Raw genomic sequence first — 18199 nt, 5'->3', positions numbered from 1 at the left:
TATGATAAGTGTGAGGAAAAAACACATGAAGCCACATTTTGAAAATTGGAGGTAAACTACTGGATAAATACTCATTCAGAAATTCATCTAAATACCATGGAAAAAGAATGTACAGCAATGTTATAACACAACTGCATACATGGGCATAAATTAAAGCTGACAGTCAACCCTAATTTGGATATTTCCTGATGCCTGAGTGCTTAAATTTGCAATATTAAGATGGTCTTGTAACATAACTTTTGTGCACGTGTGGTCCTATGTTTTAAGAATGTGAACATAAAAGCCAAAAGTTCCTTCCTTTAACATCACACTGGCCCTGATCCTCTCTAATACTGGAATATTCTCATCTACTGCACACCCCTTTGCTATTAGAAAACAGTAGTAGATGGGAGGCTATTTCTGACATAGCTTTTCTTCACCTTGCTCAAATCACAATCCCCTTTGCCTGTGAAATGCCAGTTTGCTACACAATCTTTTCATCCTAATTTCAACCTCTTTGCCCAGTCAGGAATCTCATGTCCTCCAGTGTCACTGTTTAAGTCCCTTGTTCTCTGTTTTTGCACCTGTTTACATCCTATCCATATCTACATCCAGCTGAAAGTCTCTGGGCTCCAAGTGTGCAGTGCAGCTTTTTGTTCTTTAGCTGAGTCTGGTAGGTTTCCACTGAGATAGCAGAAGATACCTCTAGAAGATGAAAACTGACAGCCTGCCAAATTCCAGAATATGGCATTGTCACTACTGTTTAAAGAGTGTTTCCTCACAGTTTTGGTAAAAAAATAGAAACACTCTTTTCCTCTAGTCTCCTTGTCAGAAATGATTGAATGTTTTTTGCAGAATTTTCCAAAAGTGTCCCAGATTTTTTTTTATTTTTATAACAGTCAGCCTAAATGGTGGTAGTCATAAGCAATGGCAGTCCTATCACGCGAAGTTTGGGCTGCCTTTCAAAACCCTTGGAGTGGCAACCTTGGTTGTACCTGGGGTAATAATGTTAGAGGCAGAAGATGGAGAAGTAGTGTTTGATTCCTGATGAGAAGACTGCATGGGACGTACCACGTTCCTGTGTAATGTTTTTCTCCTGCAAGTTTTTCATGTGCAAATGTTCTCTGTTTCCTTTTCCCAGGTAAGAAATTACACAGAATGTGCCTGTGTCCAAAGCCGCCAGGTTATCACCCCGCCAACAGTGGGCCAGCGCAGTCAGCTCAGACTGGTTATCGTCAAAACCTACCTGAATGAAAATGGCTATGCTGTTTCTGGGAAGTGTGATAGAACCTGCAACACGCTCATCCCATTCCTGATATTTCTTTTCATTGTGACCCTTATAACAGCGTGTGCCCAGCCGTCAGCAATCATAGTGACACTCAGGTAAGACCTTAGTGTATTTTTGCTGTGCCTGCTCTCACCAGTGTCTGTGTCAGAGAGTCTGGAGCAATGCAGCCTAACTCCTTCAAGCTTATGTATCCTTACCAAGGGAAGAGAATAGGGATGAAATGGATAAGGTGAAACTTTCTTGCATTTAGAATATGTGACATGATAATGACTCTTAGGAAACAAATGTCCAGGGATTTCCAGACCATATAAAGAGAGAACAAATAAAAACATAAGAAAAATACAGCTCTTAAAGAAATTTTCAGCCTTCTTAGAACAATGGTTTAGGTTTTAAAATGCAATTGAGAAAAGGTAATATTTGAATCATTCATAGTTCAAATGAAAGGAAGTTTTAAAATGATCCTCTTCTGTTTCTTTAAATTGTTCATTTCTTCCACATGCTTGTTTTTGAATCTTTCCTTTTTTCTTCCTAATGATTTTGAACTTTAAGTTCTGTACTGTAGTAGTGTTGTTGTCACTGTGGTCATATAAGGGTAGAGAACAACGTGGTCTTTGTAGGTAAAGGTAGTGTCGTTCATTTGTCCATTCAAAGAAAAATGTTCAAGCTTTTGATTTGGTTGCAAAAAAAAGGGCAAACAAAGCAAGAGGTTAGATGAAATAATAGGAAACTTGTGAGAAGTCACAAACATTTTAGATGGGTTTTCCAATTCCTTAATAGTTTTGGATCAGATTCTTCTTTACCTTACAGAGGTAAAGAAAAATTCAAAGGCAGGATTGAGATTTTGATTGAACAGGGATAGGAGACATTATTTTTTTCTTCCTAGCAATAAGAATTAACAATATTAGAACCTAAACAGAAGAAATTTAGACAAGGATTTATTATAGCTCAGAAAAAAGAAAGCTGGGAGATGAAGGCAGAACATACTACAGTGATTATCTGTTACTGACTGTTTCTTCAAAAGAATTTTCTTTTTGCCTGCTAGGTCTGTGGAAGATGGGGAACGGCCCTTTGCACTAGGAATGCAGTTTGTTTTATTACGTACTCTTGGTAAGTCTTGCAGTCACTAAGCTTCCACATAAACCACAGAGTTCCCAAAAGGCTTGCCATATTTGGCTTAAATGTACCATAAAAGTACTAAAATTCCATGAATATTAATTGCCTGACTAATTGTATCAGGAACCTAAAATTAATAGCTCTTGAAAATGTAGTTGAGTATGTATTTCATATATATGTATATATGTATACATATATTATTACTGACTTTCCAGAACAACATTTTTGTCCCAGAAAGAGATTTCTTTTTACAGTTTCAATTTTTATTTAAGAATCATTCCACAAGAAAAGAAGAGATTTGTCAAAATAGTCATTCCCCATGAAATGATTCAGTTTTTGACAAGTTAATGATTTCTTCTGACAAGCATTTATTGGTAACTTCTTGATCTGGTTAGATAACAAAACAAAAACAGTATCAGTCTTTTAAATAGTGTTTGTAGAAGGAGTGTGTATGTCTTCAGAATTTCTCCTCTCCCACACATAATGTTACATATTCAAGGACACAAACAAGGGCTACTTGGAAAAGAAAATGAAATACCACTGGTCACCCTGTGAATATATACAATGTATTAATACAGTTATTATATATCACTTAAAATGATTTTTTGTTGTTGTTTTAGAAACACATTTTTGTTGCTTTCAGAAATAAGAAAAGTTCTTTGCTTTTTCAAAATAAGTATCTAATGTTACTTAATGTCTGATTTGAAGTACTGTGTGCAGTTTTGGGCACTGCAGTATAAGAAAGATATAAAACTGTTAGAGAATGTCCAAAGGAAGGCTACAAAGATGGTGAAAGGTCTAGAGTGGAAGACATATGAGGAGTGGCTGAGGCCCCTTGGTTTGTTCAGCCCAGAGTAGAGCAGGCTGAGGGGAGGCCTCATTGCAGCCTCCAGCTCCCTCACGAGGGGAGCGGAGGGGCAGGTGCTGAGCTCTGCTCTCTGGGGACAGTGACAGGACCCGAGGGAACAGCATGGAGCTTGGACAGGGGAGGGTCAGGCTGGGTGTTAGGGAAAGGTTCTTCATGGAGAGGGTGGTCAGGCACTGGGACAGGCTCCCCAGAGCAGTGAGCCTACCAGAGTTTAAGAAGCATCTGGACAACACTCTTAGACACTTGGTCTGATTTTTTTTTTTTTTTGGTGGTCCTTTGGAGACCCAGGAGTTGGACTCGATGATCCTTGTAGGTCCCTTCCAACTTGGATATTCTATGATTCACAAAGTTTCAAAGCAAAAAGAAAAGCATGTTAAAAGTGGTTTTTACACAAATTGATTCCTTTCAAGGTCTTGAACTTCTAAAATCCTGCCTAACATGTAGTCCAGGTGTTCAGCTACTACCAAAAGTGTATAGAGCAAATGATGACTATTCTAAGAGAGAAGAAGAGGGGAGCCCCATCTAGCTGCATCTGGTCAGTAAGGCAACGGTTGTCTTTGGGGCAGGCTCTTTCTGACTCATCTTAAAGGTGTAATATTTTCAGGGAGAGCAGGGTGTATAAGGGTCTGGCTGCAGTTATAGCAGCTTTAGGAGTTTACTTCTGTTTCCGAGGAAGATCTCTTCAAAAGAAAATCTGATTTTTTTGTGGTCCACTTCCATCTTTCTCCAGGAAGATAAACATTTTTCAGTTTTGGGGGGTTTCTCCCCTTAATCTAAAGCAGCAACCCCCACTGCTTCCCAACTCCAGTAACACTGGAGATAACCTTGTTTTGTTCCTATGCTGATTTTATTTCCTGAGAGCAACACTGGAATTTCTTTTGAGGGACACATAGTTTATGAAGAGCTGTCTGGGGACCGCAGACTGGAGCAGTAACTATAGTAAGGTGTTGCTGCATTGTCTTCTTTGCTTGCACACTGTCACATGTGTGGTATGTTTCATGTGGGGGATAGGTAGTGGTGGTGGGAAGAATAGGAGGGTAGAAATCTCAAAACTTCTTGACATATGCCTGTTTGGCTTAGATATATAGTTTCTTAAGAAGTCTTCCACTGTATGCTAACACATATTAATTCTGTCGCTATTTTTATTTCAGCTTACATTCCCACTCCAATTTATTTTGGGGCTGTTATTGATACCACATGCATGCTTTGGCAACAGGACTGTGGCGTACAAGGATCTTGCTGGGAATACGATGTCACCTCATTTCGTTTTGTCTACTTTGGATTGGCCGCTGCTCTCAAATTTGTGGGATTCTTTTTTATTTTTCTGGCCTGGTACTCCATTAAGTGTAAAGAAGAGCAACTACAGAGACAGAGGTGGAGGGCTTCGCCGGTGAACACTGTGAGTGAGATGGTTGGCCAAGCTGGACTCCAACAAAACTATGCACGGACTAGATCCTGCCCTACCTTCAGTTCTCGAGGAGACATTGGTGTGGCACAAGGAATGAACTGCGTAGCACAGACATACCCTGGCCCTTTTTCAGAAGCAATAAATTCCTCAAATGAAAATGCATTGGAAGAAGTCACTGCTGAGATATAGACCCCTGGTTTGGTAATGTAATGTTTAGTTTTGTTGGTTGACTTAATTATGGCGCCTTGTAAAACACCTGTGCCTTCTATTTTTAATCTAAATGTAACACGTGATAAAAACCAACAAAGCTTAATGCAAACAACCATAGTATGTTCCTGAGGGCTGGATACCTCAAACCAACCCAAGTTCTTATTTCTCCCTTCCTGACAACGGAGTTTTAAAAATTGTGTTTGTAATTATTTCAGATGTGTCCATTAAATGTCCATGCTCTGATCTAATATCAACGTAAGGGTGAGGTATTATGAACAGCAAAAGTCAGTGAAAGAGTGACAAAAACTCATATTGTTGATGTCTAGATGTCACAAAAATGCTTAAATGTATCATCAGCTTCACATCTGCAAATTGTGTTTTTAAGAGATGAGTAATTACTGTGAGTTCTGCTACAAAGCACAACTAAACTTATTTAAACTATGCAACTTACTTGGATAATTGTATGTGCAGCAAATTAAGTTTAAAGTTTGCTTTTAAAGACATTATTGTGACTCAATTTGAAAGGGGCTATTTTCAGACATAAGCATTAAAATAAAAAAGAACATAAGGTTTAAAGTACTGTTAATAACACATTAAGCCATACAAAAGTTCTGCATCAGGTAATGTTTGCAAATATGAGACATAATATCTTTATCCTGTCAAAATGTATGATAATTTTCAATTAATTGGATGCAGTCATTCTTCACAAAGTACACAGGCTAGGAAAGTATAATGCTTGGAGAAAAACAACAACAACAACAACAAAAAACCTTCAGTATTAATTTGTAATAACACTGGGATGTTGGAGTCATATGAACATACCAGACCAGACATGCATACTTCTGCAATGATATTGGCAGTTATTTGAGTGGCTGTTATTAGTACTGAATCCATACTTTTCCTGAAGAAGAAAATAACCAGTTATAGCTTGATAGGAAGTGCTTGGCAGCACTTCAGAAGTCTAGTTCAGCTTTGGTGAAGAAACCTCCAGGGAGAGTTAATGGTCCTGTTTCATGTCTGGCGGGCTGTGTGGGACCTGGTGGAGCCCTCACAGCAGCGATCGGGGCCAAAGCAGCACCACTTGCTCCAGGACTCAGCAGAGAAACCCTTCAAGGTGGCTGAGAGCACGTGAGCTGCCACCGTGCCTGGCATGAGGTTTTCCTCTTGACTGCTGGCACCTCTGCGGTGCTGTGCTCCCCACCAGCAGCATTTCTGCCCCTGTTCTGCCTCTCCTGCTGCCTGGCATTGGGGCAGGGTGGAGGAAGCCCTGGAAGTCGTAGTTGTATGGTTTGTCCCACATGTGGACAACTTGCCTCAGCTTCATTTAAAGCTTTCCATGAAGGCAAAGCATGGCTCTCCTCCACCTCCCAGGGAAGAGCTAGGAATAGAAATTGTCTGTAAGCATGGACCCATGGGATGTGAAGTGGCCATTGCTTATTCCAAATTACTATGGTGTGTTTTCTCCCCTGGAGATGCTGAGACTTTCTCATCAAATGTACTTAGCATTTCATATCTTACTCTGGAGGCTTTGTAGTGTCCTTCTTCTGATGTACTAATGATGTCTCAAAGGGCAGAGAATGATTTCAGGCGGACATCAGGAAGTCAAAGCTGTATTTTACCCTCCAGGGAAAGTCTTAGAAGTTTAGGAAATTAAAAGCACTCTTTTAAGAGGAATCAGCGATGGGCAGGTTTGGGTTTTGTCATGTGGGGAGCCTGCATGAAAATAAATAACAGAGAGCAGAACTTTGGGAATGTAAGAAAGATTTTCTTCCTGGATTTTTAATTTACAACATGTAAGATGATTGAATATTATATGGAACCAAGTCCTGTTTCCCTTGAAATTAAAGGCAATACTCATTTTGGTACCTGGGAAGAGTACATTTCCCTCTCCTTCTCCTTTGCTGGTTGCATTCCATCATCTCCTGTCTCTTCTTGACCAACATATGGGCTTAACCACAGGGCTGGTTCCCCTGCTTGAAATGCTGGCTGCTTATTTCACAATGTCTCAGTCCATTTATGTGACTTGTAATGACTTCCACTCTGGCTACAGACTCTGATGCTTCTACCCCAAAATACAGCAGAGAGGAATATAATTGAAATCACCTCCTGCTATTCTGTACATAGTAACAGGTTTTCAGGGTCAATATTTTGTTTTTTTTTGTTTGTTTGTGCAGCCACTGAGCACGTTTAAAACCCTATGCTTAAACCCCACGTTTAAAACAGTTTAAAACCCTAGCCAGCTTGTGCCACCTGAGACATTAGCTTCTATACTTCTCATCTCGAGGAGTAAATTTCCTTGGCTCAAAGGTACAGGGTACATTTTTTTTTTCCATAGGATATCAGAATAGATGCTAAAAGTGTCTCCTTCTCTTACAGTTTTTAATGCTTCTTGCACAAAGAAATTCATGCCATGGCAAAATTTGAGGCAAAGTAGTAGGACAAAGTGTAATTGCAACCCATCACCCATCCACTTTAATCACTTGCCCATTTTAATCAGTATGGGATGAGGTGAAGAGAGACAATCTTCAAATATCTCAGAAACAGAGCATTTAGGGAATCAAAAAGAGGCTGGAGATGAATCATCTCTCCCGATTTACTCTATTTCATGCCTTGTGTGCACGTATTTTCCATACAAATAACAAGTGAGAGCAGATTAGGCTTGTAGGATTGTCAGGAGCTAACACTGATGACAGAGAATGAGAGTTATGTAAGTGACACATCTGCAACTGCTGCAGCTTCTGAGCTGATTTCAAAGGAATTCAGAGCTTGTCAGAACTGAGAACTTTTGTTTTTTAGGATGTCCTGACACCTCAACTTCTAAAAACATTCATTTTTTTTAAAAAAAAAGGTCTGAGAAATTGGAATGTAGAGGGAAAGATGCTCCCTTTGGAAATGCTGAAAAACCTGTGTTTACATACCTTCTGTAGCCTTTTAATTTTCCTTTCAAAATTATATGCTTAGCAAAAATAACATCAAAATCCTTTAGTATTTTTGATATAGATAATTATTACAATATATTTCTACAAAATCATGTAATTAAATGAGCATCCTGTGAAGGAAAGAAAACCCAGCCTCTGGCCAATTTTTGATTTGTTCCTGAAGGAGGCTTTATTATGAGTAAGCTGTAACAGTCTAAAATAAGCCAATAAAGGCATGCAGGGTAAAAACAGTAACTCACTAGAGAAGTCAATTCCAGTGTTGTCAACACTGACTGAAATATGGACTGAGACCTGCTGAGCAAACACTATTTTCGGAGGCTATCATTGCTGAAGGAAGCAGAGTTGTCATGAAACTGCCTGACCATGAAATGTAAAGTTCCGAAGTCATTTTGGTTTAATTTGTTGTAAGTGCTGCCCTCCTCCTCTCTACCCACAAACGCTTAACTTTGGTTAGCAGCAAGCACAAGAAAAGGTAAGGCAGGGGTCCTGTTCAGCCACACGCTGCTGTTGGTAGGCAAAGTATGCTACCTGCAGTTAACCAGCCAGGGATAATATGGAGCAATGACAAAGAGAGGTTAACTACAAGTCCCCAGGGAGGCTTCATGCTATGAGGATTGCCTAAATTCCTCTTGCACCAGTTATTCCTAGTTTAGAGAAATACATGAATGATACATGAAAAAATGACTGAAGAGATTATCCTCCAATCCTGGCTTAGCCTCCCATTCATACATGTTTCCTTAAAAAGGGGAAGATTTTAGAAAGGGAATAGCCATAGCCTTGGGTGCGTATGAGCACAGTACTGTTAGGAGAGTAGTATGTAGAGCTTCCAGTTGTGGTCTTGGTTGGTATAGCTGGAGAGTGAATGCCTGTAGTTCCAATACTAGGCAAAGCCCTGCATTTCCGGTCCTCTTTTCCTCATGAGCATACTGGATATAATAAGGTATAATTTGGAACTGGTGTTTTGGAGCTATCCTTTCAGGACAGTGTAAACAGCTACCAGAAATGAGTTGAATGTTATGGTGCAATTGATATGTAATTGGAAGCTTTCGGCTCTTTGTCCAGCCATTATACCTTTAAAAATACATGTAATAACATGCTGTTCTTCAGAACTTGCTGTTCTGTAAGTGAACTAGGAGAACAAATCTCCTCCTAGATATTAGAAATATATTTGAAAGCTCCTAAATTAATTACAAACAACTGAGTGTAGTGTTTTCAAACATATATGCTTGCTTTTTTTTTTTTTTTTTAAATATAGCTCATACATTTATAGCATAACTATTTATTCATTATGGCTCAGATCCAACAGAACACTTAAATACATTGTAAGTTTATATAGTTAAGTGATGCACTTAAAAATAATGCATGTATATAGGTGTTGGACTGAATCCCATGTGCATTCAGAAAGGAGTTCCTTTATCCAAGGGGTAATTTCCATGCTAAGCTGTCTTTTTTTTCCCCATGGATTCAGTGATCATTTTTGCCAGAATAGCACAAAGTAGCACTCAAGTACTTCCCTGTGGCATTCACATGTGGCTACTTATATATCTGGCAATGAAGGAAGTTTTCAATTGCAAATATAAGACAGTTCTAAGTAGCAACATTCAGTGATATAAACTGTAAAACTTTTTACTAGAATTCTAACTAGAAAAAGGTAGGGGAGGAGGATTGATTACACAGTGAGGGAAATTAATAGTCTGCATACAGAAGCAGAGGGCATCATGAACATGTCTACACCAGGCAGTACAGTTATCTAGCTCCAGAGCAAGAGGTACAAGTCAACTTGTCACCCTGATGAGGTCATCTAATATCACCTAATCCAGCCAGAGATGGCTTCTGTCAGATCATCTCAGATAATGGTCACATTAGCATTCAAAATATTTTGTGGACTTGCTCAAAGGTATATTCTAGATCTGGATGACAAAACACACCGTTCATATGTTTTATGAATTTTGGCTGTAAACCTAGGTATTATGTGTGGATACAGATTAAATAAGGGCATCTTTCTGGCCATAAAGACAGTTCAAGACTGTGCCCTTTCATAGAATTTGGACCTAAAGGTTCAAATGATAGTTTTTCAGTATCTTCCACATATGGAAGAGAGCACCGTCTGCTCTGTGGAACTCTGGTGAACATGGCTGGGTAGAGGGGTCAGCACCTTCTGTACTGTTCTTGCAGATTTTCCCCCAAATTGCCTGAATTACTGCTGCCTTACTACACTTCCTGTGTGTATAATACCACAGCTCTTCATGGTGTTATATTGACATAAAACTGATGATAAATAGGTCCAAAGTGTCTTACTGCAATTTTGGAACCAGATTCTCAGCCTCATCGGTCTGACAATGAGGCTGAAGAACTGGGCCAGTACCTTGTGTTGGACCTTAACAAACAGACACTTTAGCAAGTATATGTGAACTAAGCGACATAAAGCACTTGTTTAGTTTTTATACTCTGATCATTGGTTAGTACTTCTGCTTTTGTAGATCAAAGACAAAATATTTCCTTAACATGTTTATCTTTGTCTCTTTTCTCAATACTCTCTCTTTTATAATATAGCGGCATAGGAAATGTTATGCTGCATTGTCTGGGTTCCCACAGCTGAAGCCATCCAGCTGTGTCTGCTTTCCAGGGGTTTAAAACACCTGGAAACAGAGGTTTACCTCAACTGCAATGTGAATTGGCATAGCTTTGAACAGAGCGTTTGCTGGTTGTAGATTAAGTCTGTATCAACATATTTCAGGTTTTTCACATTGGACTTGATTTTAGACAGATTTTTATCATTCAGATTGTTTAGAAAACAGGCAGTTGACATCAAAAGGGTACGTTAATTCTTCGGTATAGAATTAAGTTTTTGTCTTTTTTTCATATATAACATCTTATTTTACAAATAACAATTGGAAAAGGTAAACATTGTCACAGAGTAGAAATGGGAGCCTTCACTGTGGAGAAAAGATATGGCCAAAATTCATGTGATTCTTCTTCCTTAACTTTGTTACTGAATACGTTACTGCACTAATGCATACTATTACATGGCCAAAGCTTTGAAATCTTAGCTGATCCTCAGAAAGAAAATTTTCCCTATCCTTTCCCAGAGTATGCTACATAAAGTAAGGAGGACAGCTGGTAATATCCATATCCAATATCTGTAATCAGATGTAGTTAATAACCATAATTTTTAGCATAAACCCATGAGCCTCCAATCCTTCAGATAAACTATTTTCTTTTGACTTAATCCAGCCTTTTAAACACAGGTCTCGCTCCGCAAGTTCAAAGTAGCTCCAAACTTTTACTGGTTTCAGTAAAATAGATGCTTATTTATTCAGGTTCCATTCTACTCTTCTAATGATTACTTTATCCATTGTGTATACTGTATTTTATTTTTTTTCTGTCTCAAATTAGCTGTCACAATGTTATCCTGTAACCTTATTTTTTTCTCATGATATAGAATAGGTGAAAAGCTGTGGAATTCATGAAGGGCTACAAAAAGCATCCAAAACATTGGTCAACTCAAGGAAAAGTGAGCTTGATAATCTTTGGGCTAAACAACACTGTGGTGCTAATAGGTACTGAAGTATTTTATGATGTATTCACTATGACTTAAATGACATATTCAAAACATGTCAATTGTGCAACTGCATGTGTTTTCATTCTTAAAGGCTGGAACTGCTCCAGCAAAGACAGTGTTTATAGTTCCTAGTGGTCCAATTTTGCCTAGCTCTTCTGTGGGAAAGTCACTTTAGGAGGCAGTATAGGATTTGACTCAGCACTAATGGCTAATGTAGAAGTTATACAGACCACAGAAATCTCATGTAGGATGTATTCTTCCTTCTGTAGAATGTTACTTTATTTAGTGGCTTTGCATATGCAGAGACTGAAAATAAATGCTATGGGAATGACAGGAAATTCTGGAACCTCTTAACCAGGCAACATTAGTAAGAGTTTGTATTAAAATGAGGATTCAGATCTGAAATATTAATGTTCTTCCATGAAATATCAGAAAGAGAGGGGTGGAATAAAAGCAAGTTCTAGTTGCACCAATGGAAAAAGGCCAAATTAGGCCAATTTTCAAGGGAGCTCAGATTTAAAACAGTTTTTTGATTGTTGTATCTTTCAGGCAATATTTTGCCTTTCCATTTTGAATTCTGAAAGATAATTATTTTGTGTTATTGTGTCTGGACTGCTCATTCAGAGGAGGCATTTGTGTCCTAAATAGCACTAAGAGGTACACCTCAGACTGGTAGGTCAGAAATTTTACCTCTTTTAACAAAGGTACTTTTGAAAACATAAAGGGAAATGTCAAAGCAAACAGTTGTACAAAATAATCCTGAATTGTTTCTGTACAAACAAGAAAAACAACAAAAAAAGAATGTGGAGTCACTGTGATCCATGATTCAGTGAAGGCTTTCCTCCTAACAGACCTGCTCTTTCCTCCACTTGAGCAAATGGGAGTTTTGCCCACAGCTGCAGTGCATACCTCTACCAAATGATTTAAGCAGAACAGCAACAAAATAATCTGGGTAGCATGTTAGGAGCATGGAGTGGGCACACTGCCTGTAAGTGTTTAGTTATTTTTTTTAAAAAAAAAAACACCAACAACTAATTATTAAGCAAATGTGTAGAGTATTAAGGAAATTCGTAGAGTATGTCTGACTGTATGAGTGTGTGGATGCTGTGCTGTGGTAAAAAGAGACTAATTGGTTATGCTTTTTTTTTTTTTGTTCTTTTTTTTTTTTTTTTCTTCATATTTTAGGCTCCTGTATGGGGGGATTTTTAATGGATATTTATTTCTCAGCAGAGCTTAGAATAATTTTAAAGCTGTGTAACACATTGTTTCATGAAATCTATTGTCAGCATCTGTTGTAAACATGTGTTTACAAAACAAACTCTTGAATACTTGATATTTGGAAATAAAAAAATAGCATATCAAGTGTGTTTTATTTATTTATGACAAAACAAACAAACAAACAAAAAGGTACCTGCATCAGTGTGCAATCAGTCTGGATAAGGTGATGAAGTGTTTACTTTTTTAGTGCTTAGTCAGAGAAAACCAAATCTTTCCACTTTCCATTTCCTCTAGCATTAAATTTGATTTATATTGGTTACATGAAAAGAAATACAAGTTTGTTTGAACTAGATATCATCAGAGTTAGAAAAACACTTAGGGTACAAGTCTATGTGCATCTACACTGCTCAATAGAGGCCCGGGGCATGAACCCAGGGATGAGACTCCTGATGTCTGCACTGTGTAGTGTTTATTTCACTCCATGGCTCTAGTTTGGACCACACCAACAGGCTACCTCCATGTGGTTAATGTGGTAGGGCTGTGCCACAGACAGCTCCCAAATGTCAGAAGTGGCTGAGACAGGGTTGGTCTCCTTGTTCCTCCCAACGCCAAATACAACAGGGACCCACATGTCCTCATGCAACACCTCAGGCCTGTAGCACACACCACAGTACCACACCATAAAAGCAACATACCTTTGTAGTGCTGAATGCATTTAAAAATGAAAACAAATGGAAAATGTATTTTGGTACCCCAGACCCAAAATCAGCAGAGCAAAGAGGATCCCCAGGGCTAAGTGCTTCATAAAGTGGCTGTGGCCAACCTGGTCTTGCAGTGTGGATGTGACCTAGGCCATACTATTTAGTTTTGGAGCAAGGTCTCTCACTTTCTGAGATCACTTTTATTTGTAAGCATAGATATATCCATAAATGAAAATTCTGTCCCAGGGCAGCCTTGTTTTCAAGATCCAAAGAACAGTTAAAGTTGAATGTATTTTTCTAGACATGCTTCATTGCTGAGCCTTTATGCCAAAAGTATTTCGACCTGTATTGCATTTTTCATGGCTGGGTAAGCTGTGGCTTCTTTCTGATGAAACAACAGCCTTGACCAAAGGAAAATTTGCTACCACATAGCAGCTGAATTTGCATTGATTCAGAACACAGCTTGGCTTTGTGAAGCATCTAAGTGCACTTAGTTTATGACCTAAGTCAGAAACTGCAGTGATGTGCACAGTACTGCAGGTTTCAGCCCTCAGGCAACTTCAGCCAACATGTGCAACTAGCGAGGAGCTGCTGTTTCACAGACTGGAGGACAAACCTGTGGGGCCCAGTTCTTGTCTGACCTCCAAGCTCGTGGTGAGCAATCTCCATTTTCATTTTCCAATACATATAACCATATTAAAGAGCGTTTTGCAGAATGAATGTCTCCAGTGTCCAACAGTAGAACTATTAAATTAAGGAGTAGGCTGTGGATAAAGCTATTAATAGATTTCTATCACATGAAGGGCATTGTTGCTAGTTTAAAACTGCATAAATGAGTTACCTCGGCAGGAGGGGTTGAAAAGCACTGCAGGCAGTGCAAGGGCCACAGGAGAGGAACAGTTGTGCGGCTCTGCGCTGACATCTGCTGCCTGAGTGGGAGTAAAATTATCCCAGGCAGCTTCGAGGCAGCTAAGGCTGTGATTGCATCCCTTCAGATGGGACATATGTTTCTGAAATGACTCTGTAGTTCGTACCTCTCCTACTGCACTTTGGTTCTGGCTGCAGAGTGGTGTCAGAACACTCAGACAGGATTGCTTTTTGCTGAAGCTAGAGGAGGAAGTTTTATTACAGAATAACACCTCTTGGGCAACAATCACCCATGGGTGCTCAGGCATTGAGAAAAATCCTGAGCAAATCCTGATACAATGAGTCTGTTTTCTATTTATTTTCTTTTTCCTCCACACTGCAATAAGAGCTGTTAGAAAAGCTCCCACCTACACTATCTGATAGTTTGGAGGGCAAGGCACTGTCCTGGAAGAAGGAAGGTAGACCATTTTCACACTGAGGAGGATGCAAACTCTTATCTTCCATTTTCTGAGTGAGTACTTTAAGCTGTCACTAAAAAAGGAGGACTAGAAGGGTAAATGTGAGGGTAAAAGACCACGCTGTTGCACCATTCCTTCTCTGTGTCTGCTCAAGCATTAGGAGAGGAGCAAGCACCTTACTAAATTCTTTCAAGGAAACGTACTTTCTGAGAATGGAGGGCACGTGCTTGATGCTTGGTAATTCCCTGCACAAAGGTATGAGTGAGGTTCCTTGAAAACTTTTGTTTTGTTTTGTTTTGTTTTGTTTTGTTTTGTTTTTGTGGACTCGTGCAAGGAGACACTCCTTCTGAAGACCCATGGTCTATTTTCATTAACCCCTACAGCCCTACATATCCAGTCTGCTGCACTTTGCTGTTGTAGGAAGAGCTCTGCAGGGAGGAACCAGGGGATGGCACCATGTAATATTGCTTTACTCCTGAGAACCACCAGCTGTGCTGCCAGGAGCCCTGACTTCAAGGAAGAAAGGATCAGGTGAATTGGGATTAAAAATAAATAAATCACAGCATGTCTTAAACAAAAAATATATATTATTCACAATCTCCATGAATAATTTATAACTAACAGAATGTAGTGTGTTATTTCATTACCCATTGCGTTGAAAGTGGATGGATTCTTAAAACTGAAACTGTAAACATATTTTTAAAATAAGTCAATTACTAGGAAAGCTGGATCATCTGGACTTCTCTGAAGCAGGTAAAGTAAAACACTTTTTATTTCAAGAAATATTGCTTCTAGACTTTCCCGAAGCCAGAATTGTTCTATAAAAGTATCACAGAAATATACAAGATTTAAAAACACAGTCTGTATCCTAGTAACTTGAAATCTATGTACAAATAGCATCATTCATGACCATAAATACGTTTGTTCTATCAATCAGCCCATAACACATACATCAGATAGAGCTAGTTAATTTTAACATATGTACAGAGTCCATCAAAAAGACTGCTTCTTAAAATTATTAAAATCCTACTAAAAGAATTTCCTTTGTAAAAAGTTTCAACTTAAAATACAATGTGGTGAATGTAAGTTTAAACTGCAGTGCTTGCAATAACCAAAAAATACTCGCTACACTAGGAAACATAACAGATAGGAAACACTCCCATGAATTGGACACTATGGAATTACACCTGTTTGAGGTAATTCTCCTTTTTTTGTTGTTGTGCTAATTATTCAGAAATTTATTAAAAAAAAAAAAAAAAAAAAAAAAAAAAAAAAAGCAAGGGAAGATATTAAGTTCTAGTAGTACAGATTTTCAAAGTAATTTTTGAATTATACTTTATAAAATTTAATGTATGGTAAAGTTCAAGAAAAAAATTATAACAATACAACAGATATTATCTAAGCTACAACTTTTTCACTCATTTGCCTTTTATATCTGAAATAATGTAAATCTAACATGATTTTATCATTCCCTTTTATGCCTGCTTGAAACAAAACAAAGTAAGAATTTAAGTGTCAAAATGAAAATAATGATTTCAAGATCAAAGTGAAAAGAATGACTTCAAGATTCAAGCCAGTAAAAATCAGATGTGCTGACAAAAGTGTGTACGTATTGATGTAAACCTTTCTACCAGTATCAGGAAAAAAAAGAAAAGTCAAAAAAAAAATTGTGTATTTTTAATACTGACGTAATCAATATATAGGGAAACAATCCAATTTAAACAGATCCTCCTACAATTAATAATTATTAGCCATACCTTTCTGAGAGTAAATTTAATTAAAACAAAGTAACAAAAACATGCAATATTTTTGCTAAAATAAGATTCATTCTGTTTCCACAATCCGTGCTGATTACCTTTTCCCTGTTAATCTATTTATCGGTTTCACAATTACATTAGACAATGAGCAAACTAAGAACAGGTAAATTATTAGATTCATAAATGGTATGGCATACAGATTTTAAAAGTGCAACATTATTTTACTCAAAAGTGTGACATTAGGAATTTCCAGTGGTTAAAATAATTTATCAAAAATACATTATGCAGACAGATTGGGTGAAATGAAACATTCATTCATGGTGGGATCATTTGGAAATAGAGAAAATAACTTGAACATCCTCTTTGAAGAAATAATATTAGCTTACAGAGAATGTGCTACTGCTTTAGAAAGTTAACACTGTTTCTTTTCATTAAAATGCTGGAAAACTTTTTCCAGTGTGGAGATTCACTGTGAAGGTATGTGCGTGTGAATGAAGTAAATACACATAGACAAATACTGAGCTGGTCTCAATTTAGCTGCAAAATGTATCTACAATGAACATGGAATGTCAGTTGTCATGATTACCTTTATTAGTTTGCTAATAATAGAAAGGAGAATTTATTTAATGGTCTGCCACTTGATCTAATCCAAGGAGAGTGGAGACGAGGCACTGCCTTCTACATTTCGAATTTGTGAAGTTTCCCCTGTAAGACTCTGTTTCTTTTTTTTCAAGGAAGTTTCTCTTTCCTGGGTACCGATAGGTGAATCCCTAATGGATATATTTACAGCCTGATGAACAAGGGGTTCATTGGACCTCACAGGAAGATATATTTGATCACCAAATACATCTTCCATAGTATCACTGTCCTGATGAATGTCTTTCTGAGGAATGTTGACACGTTGTAGCATGAAGCTATGCCGGGACTCCAACTCTATCAAACCGTTCCCACTGAAATCCATATTAAAGCGGTCTGATTCTTTATCCTCTCTCCGTTTTTCATCTTGATGATTATTTCTCCAGTGTGCATCATTCAAACTACTTTTCTCAGGAATATCATTGTTTAATTCAAGTTTCCTCTCTTGACTTAAATTCACGGTGCTCAAAGCTAGGGCTGCAAAGTTTGTTGGCACAATAAGCCTCAACTGTTCATCAGTCAGGCCGCTCGATTCTTCAGCAGAAGTCATTTCTGCTGAGGCTGATGTAGATGATTCGTCCCCATCCTCATTGCTTTGAGCAGTGTTAGCCTTGTCTGTTTTATTTTGCTGGTAGTAACTGTTCAGCAGTGCAAACATTCTATCTACATCCTTCAAGTAATTAGTCCAGTCAGCCAGACTAAGTCTATAGTTGTATCTGTATTCATATACACTTTCATTCACACTGTACAAGTCTTCCAGTCCTTGCCAGTTGATGTTGTCAGTGAAATTGGCCAGGTTAGCCTTCCCATCCATCCCATAACTGTCCTCTGTTAAAAGAAAGAATAAAGCCTAATGGTGAACACCAGTGTAAAAGTGCAAGCAAAGCTGCCACGTGCTTTTATACTTCCATTTGCTTGAAAGCACCACTATGCGTAGCATATGTAGGTGAAAACATAAGATGCTCCACATCTTCAGTCGTCTCGTTAATGATTGTGGCCTCAGGTGTGTTCACAGCTCCTGCTAAACACACACTGGTAAAACCCATGTCTTCTGCTGCATCCTTGGGCTGGTAAAATTGAGCAGAATCTGGCCTAATGGGACTTTGTGATGGCATTTAAAGGCAAATCTTCCCTCTGATATTTCAAGGCAAAAAACTTGCTTCAGTACACAAATAATCCATTTGCCTTTTCTAAA

The 18199-nt window shown here is 38.3% G+C and overlaps 2 protein-coding genes across 9 annotated transcripts in view; one reads left to right on the top strand and one right to left on the bottom strand.

Annotated features, from left to right (window-relative positions):
- SLCO5A1 (solute carrier organic anion transporter family member 5A1) overlaps nt 1–14157 on the top strand; it is a 79664-nt gene extending 65507 nt beyond the window's left edge. For both annotated transcript variants that reach the window (XM_084509650.1, XM_084509651.1), the window contains 3 exons: nt 1121–1362; nt 2310–2374; nt 4400–14157. In XM_084509650.1, the coding sequence (XP_084365776.1) occupies nt 1121–1362; nt 2310–2374; nt 4400–4845 (753 nt within the window). In that variant the 3' untranslated portion in view covers nt 4846–14157. The remainder of the gene's footprint in view (nt 1–1120; nt 1363–2309; nt 2375–4399) is intronic.
- SULF1 (sulfatase 1) overlaps nt 12726–18199 on the bottom strand; it is a 264797-nt gene continuing 259323 nt past the window's right edge. For 6 of the 7 annotated variants that reach the window (XM_084509643.1, XM_084509642.1, XM_084509644.1 and 3 more), the window contains one exon: nt 12726–17832. In XM_084509643.1, coding sequence (XP_084365769.1) covers nt 17012–17832 — 821 coding nt within the window. In that variant the 3' untranslated portion in view covers nt 12726–17011. The remainder of the gene's footprint in view (nt 17833–18199) is intronic. The other variant, XM_084509646.1, reaches the window with a different exon arrangement.

This window comes from Aythya ferina (genome assembly GCF_964211825.1).
Source record: "Aythya ferina genome assembly, chromosome: 2".
Classification (NCBI taxonomy): Eukaryota; Metazoa; Chordata; class Aves; order Anseriformes; family Anatidae; genus Aythya; species Aythya ferina.
Note: the sequence above shows the minus strand (reverse complement) of the source record. Positions and strands in the feature narration are given on the sequence as shown.